A 22,878-nucleotide genomic window follows, 5' to 3' on the forward strand; every position below is an offset into this window, starting at 1 on the left:
TTTTTTCACATTTGATAAAAATTACTAGGAAAAACAAATAAAAATAAAAAAATATTAAAAATTACTAGGATCAAAATTACAAGAAAAAAACTAGCAATTGATTATACGAAACTGATTAGTGGCTGCATAGTACTTTCTACTGCCATTACGTAGAGAATTTACCCGCTCGAAATTATGCGTATTTCCTTCATCTTGATCTCGACTCTATGAAAAAATTTTACCGAATAACTAGACCATGGTACATAGTTGGGATTTCCCACTTAAATTTTTCACACTTTATTGAACGTAGTACATAGTTTAATATAATTATATTGGAATGTAAAAATTTTATATGAAATATCTGCACTCTTTAAGAAGCAAGACTGCAATTTAAGAATTTATGGCACCCCCGTGCATTTCAAGTGTGCTTGGCCTGTCCATTTACGCAGAAATTTACAAGTTGACACTGACGCGTAAAAATTTCATGACCTCGCTGCACGGCATTCATAAAGAAATTAAACGCCAAGGGCATGTGGGGCAAATGGTAGATAGTGAAAGAGACAGAGACAGAGAGAGAGAGAGAGAGAGAAGTGATGATAATGTGTACACGCAACTCAGCGGAACAGGTGTCAATGTGGCCTCAGCTGCCTTGCTGGCTTTCATAGATTGTCCAAAAATGGTGAAAGCATCATAAAAATGTGTCTGTAAAAAATGTAACGAATTCTTAAATTATGCGAATATTGTTTGCAACTTAATAAAAGTGATAGCTGTTACCCGGTGCCGCATGGCTGATGGTGAAAATTAAAAGTGGAATGGAGATTGAAAGTGAAAAGGGGAATTATGTACATACATACATACATACAAACACCTATGCCTGTTACGATGGATATCTCACTGCCTACGCTTGAAGTGATTTATGCAACTATGTTGTAAAGTTTGTTCATTTTTTCTGGGAATTCATGCGTGTGTTTGAGTGCTCGGGACACCAACATTCCGTTCAAGGGGGAAAAAAACAACTTATGTTCTGCTATAAAGTGCAAATGGCGCCCAAGGGAATCATCAAAATATACAACAACCGTGTAAAAAGAAAATACAGAAAGTCTGTGTACGAATAGCAAAGATATAAGCGAACCAGCAGACTATGAACGACTAAGCTAAAAACAAAAAATTAACTTTGTAACAAAATGCAGGTGAAGAGGTGAAACAGCAAACAGCAGAAAGAGAGGATGGGTAAAAAAAGTTCAAATACACCGTTGAAAAGTTATCGTCGCACTCGCCGGATATCATTGCGCTGACCGGTCGGTAACTCTCTACCCGCAAAGTAACTGCCATCAGCCTTTGCGAAATGGATTTTTTGGCGGAGAAATAGTATGATGCCATCACGTGGTCAACAGCTGCACAAACAGCATCTGAGCAATATGGCCAATAAAGTGTTGGACTAACTGCCACTTGTCAAGCACTCGGCAGCGGGCGATTGTTTTGGGTTGGAACGACAGCTGGGGTCAGTTGAGATGGCTAGTAAGTTACATAACTGTATGAAAATATTTTTTTTTGCAGTTTCTAGCTACGCGGTGAATTAGTTGTTTGTCGTAAATGCTCTTACGTTTAGGTAGTTAGCTGCAATTTTGACGGTTTTTTTGCTCACAGTCGACTAGCGCTAGCGCGACACTTAATCCCTTTGCCGGTATTTATGTAAATTTCAGAGCGAACTTGTATGCTTCAGCTAGGGACCAATGTTTTTTTCTTTTGTTATTTTTCTTATTGTCTGTCTACCCAGAAGGCGTAGAGCAACCCCCGGTATAATTGTTGTAAACGTAAATGTCAAGCATTTAAAAAAAATTAAAATACTTTCGTAAAAATTTAGAGCTTTCTTAATATGTGTTGCTCATTTTCCTGCTTATAAGCAAATTGTCGAACATACTTAAATGCAGGAAAGAGAATGCGCAACAAAGTCAGCAAAAAAAAATACAAAAAATCAACAGCAAGCCACAGTATACAGTAAACCAACCATTGACAATATGCTTATTTGAAAATTAATACATGAAATATTGTGCATGTATAGGATTATTTTGTCATTAACCCATAGGCAATGACTGGTGCAAAAGTACCCCCAAATGTTTGTTGATATATTTGAAATGTAAATTTTAACAGTGAAATTCGTAAACAAAAAATAATAAAACAAAAATATTGTTGATAGGAGGTGGTCGTGGTTATAGACAGATTTCACCAAAATTTAATACTATCCTAAATTATACCAAAGGCAACTTCGGGACCGACTTTCGTTAAAATATCTAAATTTTGTTCGAGTTAGCGTGTTTACAAACAGATACAACTGAACCAATTCATTTCGTCATTGTATGTAATAATATGTATATATACATTTTATACCGTTGAAAAACGGCCTTGCTTATCTGCATAAACCTTTCCTGCATTAGTTCGTCGATATATAACTTTGGGTACATGTTTCGTAAAAACTTTGGAGATATCCACTATAAGAGTGGTATATTTTTAAATTAGAGAGTTCTACCTTTAAGCTAAGTAATACTTGTTTTACTCCCTAATTTATGGGTCCATTTTCCAAAATCAGCCCATCATTATTGACTCAAAGTTGTGTTTGGAACCAGATATGACTTATGTAGGAACTGCATCCGGTTATAATCGCTTACGCTGCAAGCCTGATTTGCTAAGAATTTTGTTTTTCTCGTTGTTTTATTTAAAATGACTTGGAAATATTTGCCACTATAAGAAAATATTGAAATTGGATTTCATTTGGGTTAAAGAAAACGACAGCTGTGAAAAAATATCAACCAATACATTCAAATAAATTGTCAAATAAGCATACTTACATTTTTTGTTTTGCCTATCAGGATTACTGTATACTGTGCAGGAAGCTACTTCAAGCTTACACCTTATTTTACTAAAATGAAATGGCTCGAAAATTTCAGAAAAGTTTGTTGAATTTTTCTCTTGGATTTAAACGGATTATGTTAAAGAATAAACTATATTTTTATTAAATAAAAAATAATTGTTAAAACTTGTCAACATGTGTATGCGCGATATTTATGGTCTAGTGTTCTAGTTCTAAATAAAAAGTGTTCTCAGTGTTCTCAAAAGAAACGTTTGCTTTAGTAATGACTTCATCATTTGACACAAACTTACTTAAGTGATCGATAACGAAAAATAAGTTTTATAGATAATGAATAAGAGTATAAATATCGATAACTTCATCGATAACTAAATCTAGAGATACATATTTATCGATACATATATATCGATAATAATGCCGATCACTTGAAGAAAACTGTATGAAAATGAGCATAACCTATAAACATTTTGGTGAAGGTTCGAAAATGACCTTCCAATCTGCATATCGAACTGAGAACGAACTCATAATGAACCTTAGTTTTCCAACGTGCATAGTATATTGGAAATATACTCGACATGGGTTCGAATGAAAATCATAGTAATAAGAGAGAAAGTGAAATCCAGCTCATTCTCGAAGAGAAAAATAAGACAATCACTCTCTATCATTAAAATTTCAATTCGCTAATACTGAACGTCGAATTGATAACGAAGAGAATATACATTAGATAACGAAGGTTCCGTTTTGCTGGAGAATAGCCCAGTTCTCGAATCGAATACTAACCTAAGTATTCCACATTAGACTTGAGAAAAAGATACATATGTTTCCCAATCATTTTCGAATTATTAACCAAGCCCAATGTTTATTTGGTAACCAGAAATTTCAACAAATATGTATATTGACAGTCTTATCGACAAATATATGGATAGAGTTTGATAAGCAAATCACTTGCAAAGTCTTGTTTAAAAAAAAAGTAGATGCCGAAAACACCTATTAATTCTACAGAACAGTTCCTCAAATAAGCGGGTTGACTGTTTCAAAAGATCTAACATTAATGCAGGAGCTCTGACTGTGGCAAATTGTTCACAGCTGCTGTTCGCATTCTTCAACTGGCACACATACATATGTACTTAAGTATCTACGCGCTTCCATTTGCTTCGGTGTGACCTGCATACTAATAGACATTCAAGACTGCTAGTAAACCTACCAACTTCCATCATTTACGCACTCAACCATGCGACGTTTGATGTCCAGAGCGCAGTGCGTAATATAAGGCTATGACAGAGAGTACTGAACGTTAGCAAGCTAACAAAATTTATGTGTAAAACGCAGACTTGAGCTTTCACACCAGCCACACAAAACAAACAACCTAATTTAATCCAAAGAAAACTAAAGAAAAAGCAACAAAAAAAAAGAACAACAAACAAATAGTACTTTATCGCTACGTGCTGTGGCTCTACCAACTTTTATCACCACCCTACTGAACCGACTTTAGTAATTTATCATTTGCGCTCGAGCCGCAGCCCAACAGCAGCAGTAGCAGCAGAAAAAAAAAACAAAATGCAAAAAGTAAAAAATGGCATATTGTAAGAACATTCTCAAACACTTACCCACTATATTCAGATAGACGGAATGCCCGATCGGTGGTGTTGTTGATATCTGACACTCATATATGCCCGAATCTTTGCGTTGTGCATAGCGTATACGTAACGTCCAATCCTCGGCGTGCGGCGAATGCATCGCTTCGAAGCGTTGATCCGATGTGTAGGTGTAACGACCAACTGTCAGCAGGTGAATGTCACGATGACGTACCCAGGAGACCTAAAAATGGTGAAAGCAAAAGAAAAAGGAAAATTAGTTAGGAAAGCTAACTGGTTGGTTGAGTTGAGTTCAGTTTACGAAAGCAACAACTGTTGTAGAGTGGTTGAGGAAGAAACATGCAAATGCATGTTAGTGTGGTACGGCAGGCGTATGCACGTAAAGAGATAAGATTAAAAGCATTCGTAATGGGATTGACTGTTAGGAAAGCACCGTCACGATTACAGACGTAGAAGTAGTTTAGTGTATGTGTATATGAAACATGTGTGTGAGTGTGTGTGCGCGCGTCTTGATGTGCATTCCATGTTAATTTTCTACACTGCTCTTTTGACTATTACGTGTCTATCTCATTCACGTTATTTGAGCACTCAAAGTTAGACAAATTCCCCTGTAGAAAAAAATTATCAATTGATAAAAAATAACCTACTTTTAGTTAGCTTTTTTGCGGGATTTCTATAACATATATATAATTTCTAGTTAGCTACAAAAAGCTAACTTGAAACAAGTGGACAAGTATGCAGGAGAAAAGCTCGAGATTGTTTTCTGTAAACGCGTTTATATTTAAATATCCTGCACTTCGCAAATACTTTTTCGAATTGAGGACAAATAAAAGGAAGATCGAAATTTCATATTATCATTTTGAAGTTATGTCTGACGGAGTTCGAATATGGGACCACCTACAGCAGAATATAGAAACAAATGTAAAATGTTATAAAATAAATAAAGTAAATAAAAATAAAAAAATTAAATAAAAATATTTTGTTTTCCTATTGATATTTTATGTCCAAAAGTAGTTAGTTACAAGTTAGTTGCATCAAATGCAGAGGTAACTACCCTTGGCTATTTTGCGGCCATCGCCATAGAAATATAGCTAGGTTTCGCCAAAGAAAATATACAGATAATAAGTGACTTATAGCTCCTTCCTAATCAACTTAAAGTTAGCTTATAGTTAGATACATTTCCTGCAGGGTCATAGCTGAATACATACACATATTTTAACACTGCGTTGTACTTCTGTACGCGTGTGTTTCTGCTTGGTATTTACATGTCCCTGTGACATATAGCAGAGAGAATAGATAGGCGGCATTTTTCTCTTGAGCGATTCAATATTCTTATGGCATGTGGGTTAGGAAATATTTTAAGTAGTTGATTATAATTTGCAGATAATTTGTATCGAACATATTATTTAAGGAGTTTGGGGTAAATGGGAAATATATTGTAGATGGGGAAGAATTTTTGTGGAATATACATACACATTAACCATCTACCTTCTCAGTACATGGACTTTTTAGTATATTTTGGTGAACAAATATACTCGTTAACTTCAAAGGAAAATATCTCATAAATAAGAAAAGCAGTGTTGTCTTAATAGCTTAATTTTTGAATCAATTAGTAAGATTAAAGTTAATCATGATTAAGTTAATTGTGATTAAAAAAGTAATAAGAATCGTGAAAATAATTTTAAATAATTGATTCTAAATTTTATTAAGCAGATTTTGTGATTAACTAATGTATGTATATGTTGAATTTGCTTTGCGCACTCATGTAGTACATATAGTTATTTATTTACTTATCTATTTCAAATTTAACCTACTGGGCTTAGCCCTCACAGGCTTCGATGGTACATAATTAAACATAATAACATTAAGGTATAAATTTATAAGAATTAAGGGTACGAAACAAATTTAATTCATAAAATAATATTTTAAGTAAGAGAGTCACTCTGGTCAAGCCGATATCAACTTGCGAAGATATAACATATAAGCTTGTTAACAGCATTCCCAAAAAATTCTAAAAATTCTGGTTCAAAAGCTCAAATTTAGATAAAAATGTGTGGAATTTTCCTAAGTTCTGTATAAAGTTTGAAAGTGTGATTTATATAGTTTTTGTTAAAGAATGCATCATATTTTTATAAAAAAATTTTGCTTGAAAAAAATTGTAAATATTAAAAACGAAACACCATTCATCTATTTGTGGCCGCCACTGTATATGTACTATATGTACTACATGAGTGCGCGCGAAAAAAGTGTAACATAGAAAGAATAAAATACTAATTAAGCCGTGAATCCAAATTATACGAATTTGTTTTTTATTATACATATTTACTTTATTTCATATAATTTTATAAATAAAAAAATTAAGTTTTTAGCTTACAGGTAGGGAATTTTTTGAAAATTTTCAGGAATTTATGGTGCTCTCATGAATGGGTTTGGAAGCTGTAGTGCACTTAAATGAAAATATCTTATGCCAAGGCGCATTGAAGAGGTAGTATCAGTCTAGCAGCTGATTTTAAATTTTTTTTTAATTTGTTGGTCTCGAAAATGTCAAATATATTTAATTTCTTGTCACAAAAATTACAAATTGTTAAAATCTACCTTTTTCCATACAAAACAAGCGATTGAATAGCAACTTTTGGAACGCTCGCCCAACTCAGCAGCGCAACCGCTGATTACTGCGCCTTGCAAAGCATGGATCAATGCTTCGAGAAGCAAATAAATTTAATAAGAAAGAAAGTTGCAACAATTTTCATTTTTCCAATTTAAATTTTTTATTTTTTATATGTTTTTTTTTTGGTATTTCACATGGCACGCTTTGATTTAGAAGAAAAAAATTGGAACAGTTTTTGACACTTTCGATACCAGAAGCAACAACAAAATACACGCGGATGTTGTTTTTGCTCTAATGCTACTACCTGTTTGATATGACTTGCCTTATTCCCTTCGATACACCTGTCGTTACCACTAGTTTTCGTTTAATTTGAACCCAATAGCATCCCACTGGCCTTAACTCTGTGCTATTAGTAGGAGTAGCCCCTTTATATATAGTATAATATTTATTTTATTGTTGGATCAGAAAGTTTAATATTTTATAAATGTTTATAAAATTATTTCCGATACCTTTAAAACTCTTCTTTTAAAAATGACACCACATAACAGCGTGTGACAATCAATTTAAACTACACAAAAATTAATGTACTCACGAAATTCGAAGCCAAATATGGTAAACTGCGTTTTTAGTCTCTTTCTGATATAAAGATTTTTTTTAAGGACTTTGAAATATCAAGGATATGCTAAATTCGAAATTTATAAAAAAAAATCAGTTTAATGGAGAATAGCAAGAGAAAACTCTTTCAAATTTAAATAAAATCAAATGTTTTGGTGTACAAGGACGAAAGGATATTGAAATTGTCCTTTTAACTTTATTGTTTTAGGATAAAAAAAATACTTAAAAGGACATTTTCAACACCTATGCGTCCTTGTGCACTGAAAAAAATTTAATGTTTTTGAATTCTACGACTTTTGTGATTGGAAAACAAGTTGCGATTTTGTGACGCACATATTCTCACTTAGACGTTCGGTAAATGCTAAACGATGAATAAAAGTTAATTTTTTCTCCTTAACTTTAATTTTTAACCAAATTATTATTTTTTAATAAATATCTAAAAATGTACATACAAGTACAATAGTAAGCGTAACCGTGTTTTGTTCATATGTTTAAATGAGTCTCCCTAAAAACTAACAAATGTAGACTTCCGACCGTCTACGCGAGATTGCAATCCCGATCATATGAAAGTTAAATATCTGAAACCGAAAATAAATAATAGAAAAACGATTGCGTTCTGGGAGCCCCTATTTCGTATCTCTTAAAATGGTAGCCCTTTCCACCCTTATTTTTTATTTCTTTTAATTGGTTTGGAATTGTAGAGCTAAAAAAACCCACTGATTTAGTTTCCCTCTAAAAAGGTCAAAATTTAAATAGAACAATAAAGAATAAAGACATAGATAAATTTTAAATTTGCGCTAGATACACACCCAAACGTCGACTGCGATTTTGTCTTTTATTTGGATTTCGTAGCCTTGGAAGCATACATACATGCGTCCTCGTCTGCCTTCGTATTGTCGAGCTTCTGGAAGAAATTTGTTTGGCTTTGGGTGCTTAACAAACACACCTTATCTACTGGCTTCTTAAATGCTTTTAATAAGAATCGTTCCCATACTGTCTACATATCGACGACCGAAGTATTGCATTCCCAAGGCTGATTTTTATTTTTTAAATTTTACTTTACTTATTTTCCTTCTTTCGTTCCGCATTTCCTTTGTACCAAATTTGAAATAAGTTTGTTTTAAGCCCCGCTGTGAGAATGGATGTCTAATTATGTGGTTCAAAAAGCCTCGTGAATTTAAGCTACAACAAATATTTCTCCGCGTATTGATATGTACCTACAGCTTAAATTTAAGACTCTTTTTAGAACGATACAAAGTTAAGGCGCTTTCGTTTTTTCAAGGCGATAATTTTTCAGTTGCGAATTTGTGTAAGATTTTTGTAATCTATGAGATTAAAACTTTTTTCTACAAATGTACTTTTAATACAAATCCCTTGGCTAACAGTGAATTGTTTCCATTATTTTTAGACTTCTGTCTTCAAAATAATTTCCGTGAATTTGTGAACTTTTAGGTTTTCATTTTGTATTAGCTAGCGGTACTGGTATCTTTAGTTTGCTTCTTAAATAAACACTGCGGCATTTGTGTAGCCGGGCGAGTTAGTTTTTTATTTTTTTCACTTTAAATATATCGGATTTTTTTTATTCTTTTATTCTCATTGAAACATACATACTTAGTCCTTTTTTTGTCATTTGGCGGGTGGCCAACATTTTCGCTCGTTGTTCGTTGTAGCGCCTGAACGCCTAAATGCACACATGTTGCCATTTATTTGGCGTCAGTCGCTGTCGTTTTATTTCTTCCCATCTCCTCTCGCTCTCTAAACTACGTTGTTGATGTTACTTTCTCTATCATTTTTGCCATTCTAGCCGTCTGACTGTTGTATTTTTTATTGAAATTCCTCACCCTAAACTTCCTATTTGGCTCTTCTTGGGCTGACTGGCTGGTATTTCGACTACATACATATGTACATGCCTAATCACTGCTGATGATCATAATTATGCTTAATTGCGCAATTACTGACAATAACTGTTGTAATCTCCGCTAACACATTGTATACTCAAATTGGCCCAATTTTAGAATGAAAAGAGGAAAAGCGCAAAAAGTTGGCAACAATTTGCAAGTGAGAGTGTTTTGTGATTTTCTTGCAAGTGATACAATGTTTTGGCAAATTTCAATAATTGTAATTTGTTCGTGACTTGGCGCGAATAGCGAACGGGTGGTGGGTATGTACTATGTATGTAGTTACATATACATACATATGTACATTGGGATGGCCCTTAAAGACTAAACTATACAAAGTTTTAGGTCACTCAAAAAAGATTTAGAGGTAGCTCAAAGCGCTCAAAGTTTTCCATGTATTTTATATGGCGATAAAAACTATTTTTCGTAGAACAGGTATAGAATCCTTGAAAATCAATATTTTTCAATCGGCAAACTCTGTTTCTCTTCAAGAGACTTCAAAAAATACTACCCAATGGGTTATTTAAAATTTGTTTAATATTAATGACTTTTTATGGGTCTCCTCATTGTATTTTTAGGAGTTTTTGGGGAACCATAAACAATTTTTAATATTAATAAACTTTTAAATAAACAATTGGTAATTTTTTCTAAAAGTCTCCTGAAGAGAAAAAGAGTTTGGCGATTGAAAAATATTGAGTTTAAAGGATTCTATACAATTTCTACGAAAATAAGTTTTTTCGCCATAAAAAATACTTGGGAAACTTTGAGCGTTTTGAGCCACCTCTAAATCTTTTTCGATTGATCCAGAACTTTGTATAGTTTAGTCTTTAGGCTATTCACACATTTCTAGGGGGTGAAACCGAGAATCCGAGCTCTTTTCGAAATAAGGGCCACCCTAATGTACATATGTATATACATATATGTATTTACATAGGTACATATATGTGCATACATTTATACATAATGCTCGTCTATGAGTACGTGCATTTACACAAGGCCAATTATCAATTTTAAATTAGGGTAAAAATTTGTTAATAATTGCTCAGCTAAAACTTTTCAGCTGAAAAAGTTAAGCATTTAACGGTGTATTTAAGCGATTTAGAAATTGAAAATTGCTATTTATTATTCATTTTTGAAATGGCTAAATTAAAAGCGGTATTATTTTGTTTGGTAGACGCAGTTGTCGAGATACACCAGTTTTTAGTCAGTTGGCTTTGTATTCGGTCTTGGTCATGACACCGCCAATCGCAGGCAAAGAATAAATGAATGCTTGTTTTAGAATTTTTTCATTTAAGCTTCAAATGAAGCCTTCTACTGAGCAGAAAAAAAATCAAAGTTTGCTCTCTATAGAATTTTTCCACTATGATTTCAAATGTATCAAAAACTAAAGTAATTTATGATACCGAAAATAATTAGTTTTATTTAAAAAAGTTGCTTATTGTCTTCAGGTTCATGAACATTAGCAGTGTGCCGAGATTTAATTCCACTTCGCAAATGTTCACCTAAATTGAAGCTGTTATATTTCATTACATTATTTATTACATTTCATTTTATTTCATTTTATTTTAAAGTTAAAGCAGGCGGCAGATCTCTTCCATATTTTAACATTTTACAAAAGTAACTGATCAAATTTTAACACATTTAAACTCTTTTTACAGATATTTTTAATAATAATTAATATACATCTTACGATTGACTTAAATATTGTAATATTTTATTTAGCTTATGAAAAATGTGATTTAACTTTTAAATGGCTGACAACCCGCTATTACCAAAGGAAAAGTTGCTTAAATCTCGTTCGTTTGCAATCCATATTATAGTTCTCGTTTTGTTAAATTTATTTATAAAATCGAATTTAAATTTTAAATATGTAGGTAAAAATCTTCGTAGGAACGTTTTCGTCATAGAAAATTTTTGAAAATTTTTTTTTACTTATAATTTTACTTTTTAAACAGGTGACATCCCCCTTCCAAAAAGTAGCCTATATGTTAATTCTGGTCATAAGCTATCTCTATGCCCTCGAACTAAAACCAGTTATTTTTTTAATAAAGTCCGGGGCAAAATATTGTCTTAGAAGAAAGTTTTCAATGTTCAAATTTTTGTGAAAAAGGCAAGTAAGTATTTTTAACAGCTAAACCTGACGAAATACTTTTTAAGGCCGAAATAATAAACAAACCGCTTATCCAAATTAAAGAAATTTGGTATCAAATGAAAGATACTTTCATGTATATTTATATATATATTTTTTTTTAATTTACTACAAAAGAAACCAAATACCTGACCCAAGGTTTGTTATAAGGTAATTAAATAATATTTTTAATTAAAAGATATTTTAATAGGCAAAGCATTCCTCGTTTAGATATTTCAACCCACTTTGGTTTGATACCAAATTTGTTTAATTTGGATTGAAAAGTTTATTTTGAGGTTTGTTTATTATTAGGAAAAGACTCTTATTGTGGCCTTAAAAATTATCTGGCCAAGTTTAGCTATTATTACTCGACTAAAAAACAAAAATGCGGGTTGAACGATTATTTTATTTAAAATAAAATCAAAGTACAAAAATAGCTTTTTTCTAACTACTTTGATTATAAAAGTATAAAAGTTCGGGTCTCTGTCTATGCCGAATTTGATTCAAAGAAAAAGCAACAACTTTCACATCTATAATATTAGTAGTATTAATTAAACTCGTGAATTAAATTGGTTTTAAATCTCCAAGCTGGGGGAAACTTCCGTCAAAAATATTTTAAAAATAGATACAACTTTATTACTGCCCGTTTCACGAAAGTAATTTAATTGAAAAATGATTTTTTGCCATCAGTTTCCATAAAAAATTCAAGTGAAAAATAATAATTGCTCGCTTGTATTGCTTTCGTGAGACTAGCTGTTAAAATATTTTATTTAACATGTTAACTAAATTGATTTTGATTCTCTAAACAGGTGGCAGCACTTTTAAGAATATTTTTTAAATAAAACTTTCGTAAAACTCTCTCGTTTGATCCGCATATTAAAATAATTCGTTCGCTTGTTAATTGTAATGATTTTAAATTTTTTAACAGGTGGCATCCCTCTTACAGAATATCTTCGATAATAATCGTTTTTGTATTCATTTCCTTTAATTACTACATTGTTGTGATATTTTATTTATCTTTTTAATTAATTGATTTTAACTTTTTAGCAGGTGGCAACCTACTTGAATAATATTTCCGGAATAAATCGTTTGAAACCCTTTGCGTTTGGCACCCAGATTGTTGTAGTCTTTTATTTAACTTATTAATTAATTGATTGATAGCTTAATCCAACTAACAACCTATCTCTTTGCTAAATTTAATTGGAATATGTTTAGACATTTAAGCGCGAAAGAGCAACAAAAATACACACACGCAAACTCACTCACAAACTTTCACATTTATGTACAATACATATTAGTAGGTTTGTTAAAAAATATTTCCCACCAAAAGCGTTTTGCTACTAACCTTCTACTACGATTTCACACATTAATTGGTGCTTTGTTATTTTGCTGCTAATTGTTCACAATTAAAAAATCCTTTTTCCAAAAACAAAAATCTGGCTGTTCACTTTTTGGTACATATGTATGCATGTAACTTTGCATGTTGTAAACAATAATTATCACAAATTGGCAGCAAACATGCGCCACATTATTGATTAATAATGCAAATGCACAGTAATTGGAGTAATTAAACGAGAATAGTATGAACTAGCCAATTTGTGCTAGTACTTTTGTGCTTTTTCAATTCACCTTTACTAATTTAATTGGTTTTAAGTTAATGCTTTTTTAAAGCTAAATGCTCGAAAATATTCATTGACTTCGCATTTGTATCTAGGTTTAATGTGCTGCTAACAGAATTTTAATTAAGCAACTTTTACTATATAAATAGAGCTTATGTTCGATAAAGCAGCAGAGCATTCCGTTCACTTCCTGGAATAAATGTTTAGTCCTTCATTTTTCTCTGAACTTAAATAAATGATAAACAAAATTAAATTGTAAAGTTATTTTAAGAAAAAAAATTTGCCACTAAACTTCAATTTCCTAACCCTTATCAAATAACGATTTTTTTATAGTTAAATTTGTCAAGTTAAAAAGAAAAGCGTAAAGTTAAGCTAGGTATTCCGTGAGCTTTCACAAAAAAGTGGAAATCTGGGTTAAAACTTTAGTTAAGATAAAATTTTTAGTGAATTTATGCAATTTTCTAGTCCTCTGGACTGCAATTTCCTTTACCGAAAGGAAGAAAACAGATCTAAGGCGGCTAAGTAAGTTGCAATCTTCTAAAGCTACACTTCTTCACAAGCCATACATTTTTCACACTGTGTCAGTCTTAACTTGAGATGCTGTGAGAAATGTTAGACAACAATTGGCGATGTCAATTTTTATTGTGGCGTATTAATATTTATTTCAATAGTGCTATTGAGCTTTGTGCAATTGAATAAGGAAAGCCGGCGGGAAACATCTTTTGCTCAAATATATATTATCTATATATTGGTGAACCCGACGTGATGTTCACCATCCCTGCAATAACGCGAAGCGCTGCACGAGCACTGAATGCTTCTAGGAATCAAGTTTCTGAAGATGAATTCGCCGACGCACTATGGGACTATAGCGGCCAAAAGTAGTACAAAACAGATACGCTAATTCTGAAAAAATAATCATGCAGATGCATAGCAAAATATCCAGCTAACCCAAACCAAAAAGAATTTTGGATGAAAATGCATATTTGCAATCATGATACGAGCTTAAAGTAGGAGCAATGCGAAAAAATAAATTTGTAAGAAAAGATTTTCATTTTGTCGCAAGTAATTTGAATACATTTTTCCACTTGTGCGGATATATAAAAAGCCAATCTGATTTATGAGCAGTTTTTGAATATATCTGTGGTCAAACATTGCTTTAATTTTTTGTACATCTTCTGAAATGTATAAAGCAGTTTACCTTGAAATTCTACATAATTTTGTGAGTGTAAAATTTTTCGAGTGCTTACTTTAAAAAGGGATATTTAAAAAGGACCTAGGAAGCGAGCTAAATTATACTTAGGACAAGTAAACATTAAATATGCGTGTCATATCCCAAATAGTTCCAGCTACGAGGAACTGCGAGTTCAGCTTCTATTCTTCCTTTTATAGACCCACCTCCTGTAAAATTTATTTTATTTTTATTGTAGAGCAAAAAGGAAAGACTCTGATATGTACATAAAATGAATAATATGCAATATAAAGTGGAAATTAAAGAAGGTGTAGATATTAATGACTCGCCAATCTATTACTCCCAATCAACGTTCAGCCAAAAATGGACGTTTCTCTGGACGGGATCCGTTTTCGATGGCGAGAGTCCTGCTTGCCTTAGATCAGCTTTTGTTGTATAAAATGTAGGTAAAATTGAAAGTTTCAGTGTAAATACATATCGTGTACATAATTTAATATGCAGGTATTGTAAATGTTTTCGCTTTGTCATTTTTAAAATGAAGAAATAGGAACTTCTTTAGAAATAAAATAAATGTGCCTGTTCGCTTTCTCCAAAATCCATAAAATTTAGTACTTGGAGCCAAAAAAGCTGTGTAGGAGGTGGGCGCCGTAATAAGAAGCTCTTTATTATCTTCCAAGTTGGAAAATTTGGGCTTAAACTTTTTTTTTAAATTGCGCCTGTTTTTCTAGAATTACTGGACGATAATGTGAACCGATTTTGACGATATTTCAGATTTAAGCTTTTCTCATTAAAACCAGCATATGCCCTGAATTTCATCAATCGGATAACATTGACTATTTCCGCCCACAAGAGTTGTGGGCGTGGTATCGCGTTCAATTTTACAATTTTCCACATTTCTTCGTTCCTAAGTGCCGAACAGCCTATATACGAAATTTCAGCGAATTTCTAGTACGGTTACTATTTTTGGCCGCAGCTTATATGGGGACGTCCCACTTTGCGACGCAAGAAACATTGTATTAGGAGATCCGCAGAACTCTTCTCATCGAGCAAGCGGCTTTGATACTCGCGTTCAGAATCCTTAATTGCAAGACTATGAAGTGAATAACGTAGAATCCTGGTTTCATCGTTCAGAATCCTTATTCATGCTTCAAGGAATCGATGCTTTGCCATCAGCACAGCAAGCCAATGCAATGTTCTACATCACAGTCTTAAATTTGCATGAGCCCGTGTATGGCCAAGCATATGATGTTGTAACTCATCCTTGGGCATGCGAAAACTCAAAATTCGCCTAGTAAAATGTACTCAGGTACATGTTAACCCAACTTCAACGCAAAAATGTAACCAGAGACCAACGAACAATCAAAAATTTTTGGTTGCAACGTCTACCTATTGCTGCGCGTGCAGTCGTCGCTGGTGTCGCCGAGAGCAGGTCCACGATATCTGTGGAAGTACTTGTACTTGTAGCTTTGTTCGCATAACGGTTATACATAAATGATCAGATTGAAAAGAGAAGTCGATTAAGCCATGTCTGTCCGTCCATCCCTCCGTCTGTCCGTGTACACGATAACTCGAGTAAAAAATTGAGATATGTCAACGAAATTTGGTATGTAAGTTGCCCTTTATCCAAGGTAGGTTGGTGTTGAAATCGGACTGTAACCACGCCCACTTCCCATATAACGGTATTATCGAAATATGCAAAAACTTTTTGGAAATCGGAAGTATCCCCGCCCACTTATGATGAAATGCTGTATCTCAGTAGCCGCTTCACCGATCCTTACCAAACTCGGTACGAGGCTTGGGTAGAGCCTAGCTAAGAAATCTGTTGAAACTCTTTGGAATCGGCCAATAACCACGCCCACCTACCATATAACAGTAATTTACAGAAACACGAGAACTGTCATAAATCAATAGCTACTGGAGCTATTTCACTTAAAACCGATGGTTGCAATAATAAAATTTTTGGATAATGGCGCACTTAATAACCTTGGCACGGAAAAGCAATTTGTTGAAAATTATTCAAATCCGACTAAAATTACACCCGCTTCCCGTATAATGGTAAATTTCAGAAATACGAAAACTCCGATATTTCAATAACTGAGGACGATAATTTTCTTCAAGTTAATAGTTACAAAAATCTCCTAATAATAAATAATACTGCTATAGAATTTTAGGAACTATATAACTACAAGGTTCAATTAAATTATTAAGTCTAACTCTGCATATTATCAAAAACGTTTGAAATCGATTAAACGCCCCTACTTATCATGCAAAGGTAGTTCAGAGAAAGTTTAAACGACGATATTTGATACCTGCGCCGGGTATATAAAGTTCAGTTTTGCCCGAACGTATACTTCTATACTTGTTATAACATAAATTAAACACCACGGGTTGTTCCTTGACACTTAACTAAATAAGACAAAATCGGCTGCCATTTTAGGAAAATCCATCGAGGAGAGTCACCATGTATTAGTAAATATGTATACACATCACTATGAGTTATCGGCGTCGTACCAGCATCATCGTCACCTCTACCCTCCACATACACCGCTACTGACCCGCTGATTCAACAATATTCACAGTCATCTTAAACAGAAACGTCACATTTGTGTGATAACTGGGGCCTCCGCTCGATACTGGATTTAGTGAGCATATTTCACTTGTAAACTACTCTTTATTATATAACTTATACATAAGTCCATAAATTGTAAGACCTATTTAAACTTTGCCATTTTTTGTATCCTACATGCATATGTACATATATACAAATGTATCTGTAGACTCTTATCTGATTTAAAAAAAAAAAACATTTATGTTTTGTTGGTCATTAACTTGCTCTTCAAACTTCTAATGCACAAAGTTTTATTAATATTTTTTCTTTCATTTGCTTCATAATTCATTCGCCTCTCACCATTCTATATTCGATTGCTATTGTGACGCAAATAATTTCAAATTTTGATTTGTCTTCATTTATATGCGGCACATTAACGAAAATCGCGCATCCATAGTCCCCCTCACAATCAACAAGAATTATTGACACTGAACAATCCAAAGCTTTTGTGCTAATATTGATTATTTCGCCGAACACTCAAGTCCACATCTGCACTCTCACTTTCGCTTTTATTATTTTCCCACACCATATTTTTTGTTTTATTATTTCATTTTTCTTTATTTTCAAAAAAAAAAACTTTACTGAAATAATAGCGACGATTTTATCTGCTTTTTTTTGGTAATGCTTTTATGGGTTTTCGTTTTCAGTGTCGTTGTTTTTTATTTTATTTCGTATTCGCTTAATATTTGTTTGTTTACTTTTCAGCGCTTTTATTATTGCTTATGGTTTACTATTAATATTATTACTTCGACGAAATTTGTTTTGTGCAATAAGAGTGTGAAAGTTTAAGTGGTCAACCGCAAAACCAAGTGCTGTTGCGGACGCTCATCCACTTCAATCGAGCGGTGAGTTAAATTGTGTGGCTGGCAACCGCTATAGGTACATAGACCAATTTTCCGTTAATAAATATATACATATATTTGTGCAAACTTACACATGCCCTCCATGGGTAGAATGTAATTCTAAATATTCTCGTTTTTTGTTTTCTTTTTCACTTTCGCAGTCCTTTTGTATTTTTCGTTTTCCAGCAAAGACGTTGTGTGTTTTCGCACTTAAGCCATAAAGTAAACCAATTTTTATTTGTGGCGGAATTTATTAAACTAATATTTGTCGTTTTCCATGAAATTTCTGCGAAATATTTTGGTTTCACTTAAATTTGCTCTTAATGCTCTAATGATTTTAAATCGAGCTCTTCAGTGCTTTTATCTGATCGAATTACGTTGAGCAATTTTTGTTAGCTTGTATGACTACTGGAACCAGGAAGCTACATATTTACAGTGAATGTGCACGTTTATTAGGTAAGCAAAAAATTTAACGCCCACTGTGGTTGGAGAAGCTATGTTTTACGCGAAAGATTAGAAAGACTGTTACGATTATAATAAAACTATGGGATCGTTGTAATGCTCAATCCGAGTACGCCATAAAATCTATAGTTTGACAGTTGAGAGCTGTCAAATCAACTGGCAATTTTTGAAAATACCACTGATTACGTTTCTCGACATGCTGATCACGAATTTCTTTTCAAATTAAAACTTTGACAGTTGACAGCTGTCAAATGGACTGTGAGTTTTTCTAAAAATACGACAATCTTTTTAAAAATGCCACTGATTAGGTTTTTATACACGCTGAGCACGAATTTTATGTCAAATTAAAAATTTTTGAGCTGACCGCTGTCAAATAAATTGTTGATTTTTCTAAAAATAAGCAAATATTTTTTAAGATGCTACTAATAAAGGTTTTAAAGATTTCACAGACGGCACAACTTATGCATATAAACTGGTAAATGAGCCGCAAGGTCGTGGGTTCGGGTCCCACGGCCAGTCGAAGTTTCAATTATTTCGGTTTCATTGTCTTTTTTTTGTAAGTTCTATATTTTTTTACATTGCTTTCAGTTAGTTGTTGTTGACTTTTTAATAAAATTCAACTCTAAAAATTTAAATTAACTAATTGTAAAATACAAATTGTGATATAAAATAAAGGAGACGAAAATAAAATAAAGGAGACGAAAATAAAATAAAGTAAACTTAAATAAATAAAAAAATAAAATAAAAGGAAGTTAAATAAATAATAAAAACAAAGAAATTTTTCGAAATCGCTCCAACCGAGAACCTGCCAGCTATAGGCCTACAGCCCGCGACTCTCACCTCCCGGCTACCGCGTCGTCTGCTTTGTTTGCTTATTGTACAAAAAGACAAAAGCTGGATGTTTTTACCAGTTTTGTCATCGAAAATTCCCCGAATCTGAGTTAATTCCCGAAAATTTCGTGCAATTGTTCGGCTGCTTATGCGCATTTTAAAGAGGAAAATGCATGAGTCAAAGCAAATAAAGGCTGTTTATGAAAATAATCGAGCCCGTTTGCCAACCGTAGTATTTTACATTACGTATTTTGCATTGAACTTTAAGAGGAACTCAAACTACTGCAAGCTGCTCACTTTTAAGCGTCACGCAGTTAGCTGATTGCTCTCAACGTAGCCTCTTTTATTCGATTCAACCAAGTGGTATTGTGAAAACTTTCGCTAAGCGTCAACAAACCGAAAAAAAATCAATAGCCGCCGATTTGCATTGCAAATTTTCAAATACCCAGTAATGATGACATTTAAGTATGTCAGTATCGGCAAATGGTTGTAAATGGTGTTTTTATAGTGCAACGGCGCAAAAATGAAAAGAAGTAAAATAACAAGAAAAAGGCAGAAAAGCTCACAAAAACAAACACGAAGAAGTGTTAGTGGAAATTTTATGTATGCAATTGTCCTTTTATTTAATTTGTAGCTTCAAACCATTTTTATATAAAATTTTGATTTATTTTTTTTTCTCCCGCTCGTCGCGTCTAGACGATGTTGCTTAAATTCAATTTGCCATAGCAAACAATTCAATACTGATACCAAGTAAATGGTAATGACGTTTTCTAAATGCATAATTTAGTAATTTGTAAAATTCCGAGAAGGCAGAACATAAATATATATTTATTAGGGAAATTATTTTATTCAAAAAGGTAATAATTAAAAATAGCTACCGTCATTTTACCCATGTGAAATTCACAATAATTTTTACTTAAAAACAAATCAAGCAAGTGCTAGTCATTAATGCCATTAACACTCGGCAATGAAAAAACCTTCTAACCAACCACCAAAAAAGATTTCTAAAAATATTAGCAACAATAAGCTACCCCTCCTGCCTAATGAGTTGAACTAACAATACATACAAACGCTACAAAAATGTCAAGAGCAGCTACGAGGACAATGCCATTTTTGATGGAGGCCAAATTGTTGATGGAAAAAATTAGTGAAACACTGCAAATGCGATTGCCAGTTCGTGGCTTCAGAATTTTTGCAAATACTGACAAAAATTAATATATATAAATTGTAATACAAATTCCTTAATTGTATAACCAATTTCAAAGGTTAAGTGAAAACCACGAGCATTAGTGCGCTAGAAATAGAAATTCTGAGTGATGCTACGAGGTAAGTGCAAGTATTTTAGTCAGATTTAAATATTGATTTGCTGCAATTTTAGAAGCTTGCCAAAAAGATAATAGAGCTTCATAGCTTCATGGTTTGAGCTAGTCACCTCTATTTCAAAATACAAACCAAAATACTGCATAATTACGCCGTGCGACAAAAATCAAAAATTTTTAAAACACACGAAAAAATTTATATATTCACAAAACTGGGAGGCAAATATAGTATAACTGCATTTCTAATTTTTCTCTCTAATGTCAGGATTTTTTAAAGCGCTTTGAAATTTCTAGGATATGATTGTATAAAAAAATTATTAAAAAGATTTAGTGCATTTCAGAGTAACACTGTAGGTACCAATTAAAAGGAAAATTCTGTGGAATTGAAAAATTTTTAATTTTTTGTGCACCAGCACGAATAAGTGTTGAAAATCTCCTTTTTAAAATTTTATCCTTGAATATCCTTGGAAATTTCCAATATTTTTTTTTGAAAAAAATATATGCCAAGGTCTAATATGTTAACTACCACATCCTCGAATTTCGTCCCTTTAACTTTATTAGTTTTAGAATACAAAAATGTACACTTCTATTTATAAGATATTGATAGTTACAATATACATAATGAAGATACGGGAATCATTACACTGTACAGCACTCGGCTGGGTATTGAGCCAAACCATTTTTTTTAAGAGATTGAGTCATAGGTAAAACGGTAATTTCTCCCTTTCTCGAAGTTAGCCTCCGAAATCGAGATATGGGCCTTCGAAGTTCGAAATAGGACCTTTGGTAAAAATTATTTTTAAGTATTGTATGTAATTAACGAAAAAATTAAAAGCATATTACAGGTGCCATAAGGGGTCAAAGATCGTATATAAAAATTTTACAAAAGGAAAAAATACCTTTTTTTTTATAAAAAAAATTACAAAAAACTTACTAACCGAGTTTCAAAGATTAAGTATCGTTGTGAAGGCAATTGAACTTTCTTTCTTCCGGTATGCATATCTGTATACTTCATATATAAATATTAAAAAAAAAAAACAGTTGAAAGCAAAAAATAACTTTTTTATAAAAAAAATATTTTAAACAAAAAAATTACAAACCGGTTTTTTAAAAATTGGTATCGTTGTAAGGGATACAAAGCAGTTAAAGTTTTCAAACCGTACATCATACAGTCAGTTTGTTATTTTTGAGAGCATACATAGTTCTATAATATTGTTTCCAGTATCCTCATTTATGTATAATGCAACTCTCAATATCTTATAAAGAGAAGTGTAGAATTTTATTTATCCACAACTAATAAAATTAGAAGCACGAAATTCGAGGATATCCTAGTTAACATATTAGTCCTTGACATATATTTTTTTCAAAGATAAAATTTTAAAAGGACATTTTCAATACATATTCGTCCTGGTGCACCCAAATTATTAAATTTCTTTTCTATTCTACAGAATTTTTCCTTTCAATTGAATCCCATATTTTTATTCTGCAATGCCCCGCATGTTTTGAAAATTGTTTTATTCAATCATATTCTAGAAATTTCATAGTCCTTTTAAAGATCTTCTTTAAAGAGAAGAAGAATTTTGTGAATATATTGATTTTGACCCCTAATATAAAATCGTACTTCAATTGGATTAAGAACTCGAAAATTTTGCTATATATTTAGATAAGAAAGGATATTAGGTATCCAAAGACTTCCGAGCTGTACCTTTTTTCTCTTAAAAACTTTTCGAAATGTGGAGGGTAGAAATTTTTGGGTGTGAAATGTGTTAGCAGTTATTTGCTGCAAAACATACTTATCTAAAGTTGCAAACAGAGCCAAGGAGAAGCGGAAGATGAATTGCTTGTAATTGACAACATACACAACATAGTCATCTTCATCGGTTTCTTCCCTCCTACTCAGTGTGCAACCTAATATGGTGCTCTACGAAAACAATACTTGACTTGTGTCTTGCGCGAGCCTTACAGACCACTTTTGGCCATCAAATGACGCAGGATGAGTGACCAAGGATGAATGGGTGTTTTAGTTCCAAAGCAGGACATTTTCCGGGAGATAATTTTGTAACTTATAAATCATACGACATGCTAAGTTTGAAAACCTCCCCAAGGGTTTAAAGATATTTAGAAAAACGGTCACATTTCGATAGTAACTAGCACTCCTAATACAGAATAAATTGTATGTACTTTCTCTTTGTAGGCTAAGAATGAGTCTCTCTCGCCTAATAGAAATTCACTCGAAAGACTAATTCTGCATTCTCCCATTTCATGAATCAACAATAATTTTCTCCTTCCTTTTTACTGGTAAAGGCCAGTATGCAGTTC

General features: G+C 32.7%; 1 protein-coding gene across 1 annotated transcript in view; it reads right to left on the minus strand.

Annotated features, from left to right (window-relative positions):
- Nucleotides 1–4,452: 4,452 nt before the first annotated feature.
- Nucleotides 4,453–22,878, minus strand: part of LOC118733838 (zwei Ig domain protein zig-8) — a gene marked incomplete at its 3' end in the record, with an annotated part of 110,795 nt that continues 92,369 nt past the window's right edge. Inside the window, 1 exon segment of the mRNA XM_036463422.1 lies at nucleotides 4,453–4,663. Coding sequence (XP_036319315.1) covers nucleotides 4,453–4,663 — 211 coding nt within the window.

This window comes from Rhagoletis pomonella, unplaced genomic scaffold, assembly GCF_013731165.1.
Source record: "Rhagoletis pomonella isolate Grant_MI unplaced genomic scaffold, Rhpom_1.0 Rhpom_scaffold_00002, whole genome shotgun sequence".
NCBI classification, from domain to species: domain Eukaryota; kingdom Metazoa; phylum Arthropoda; class Insecta; order Diptera; family Tephritidae; genus Rhagoletis; species Rhagoletis pomonella.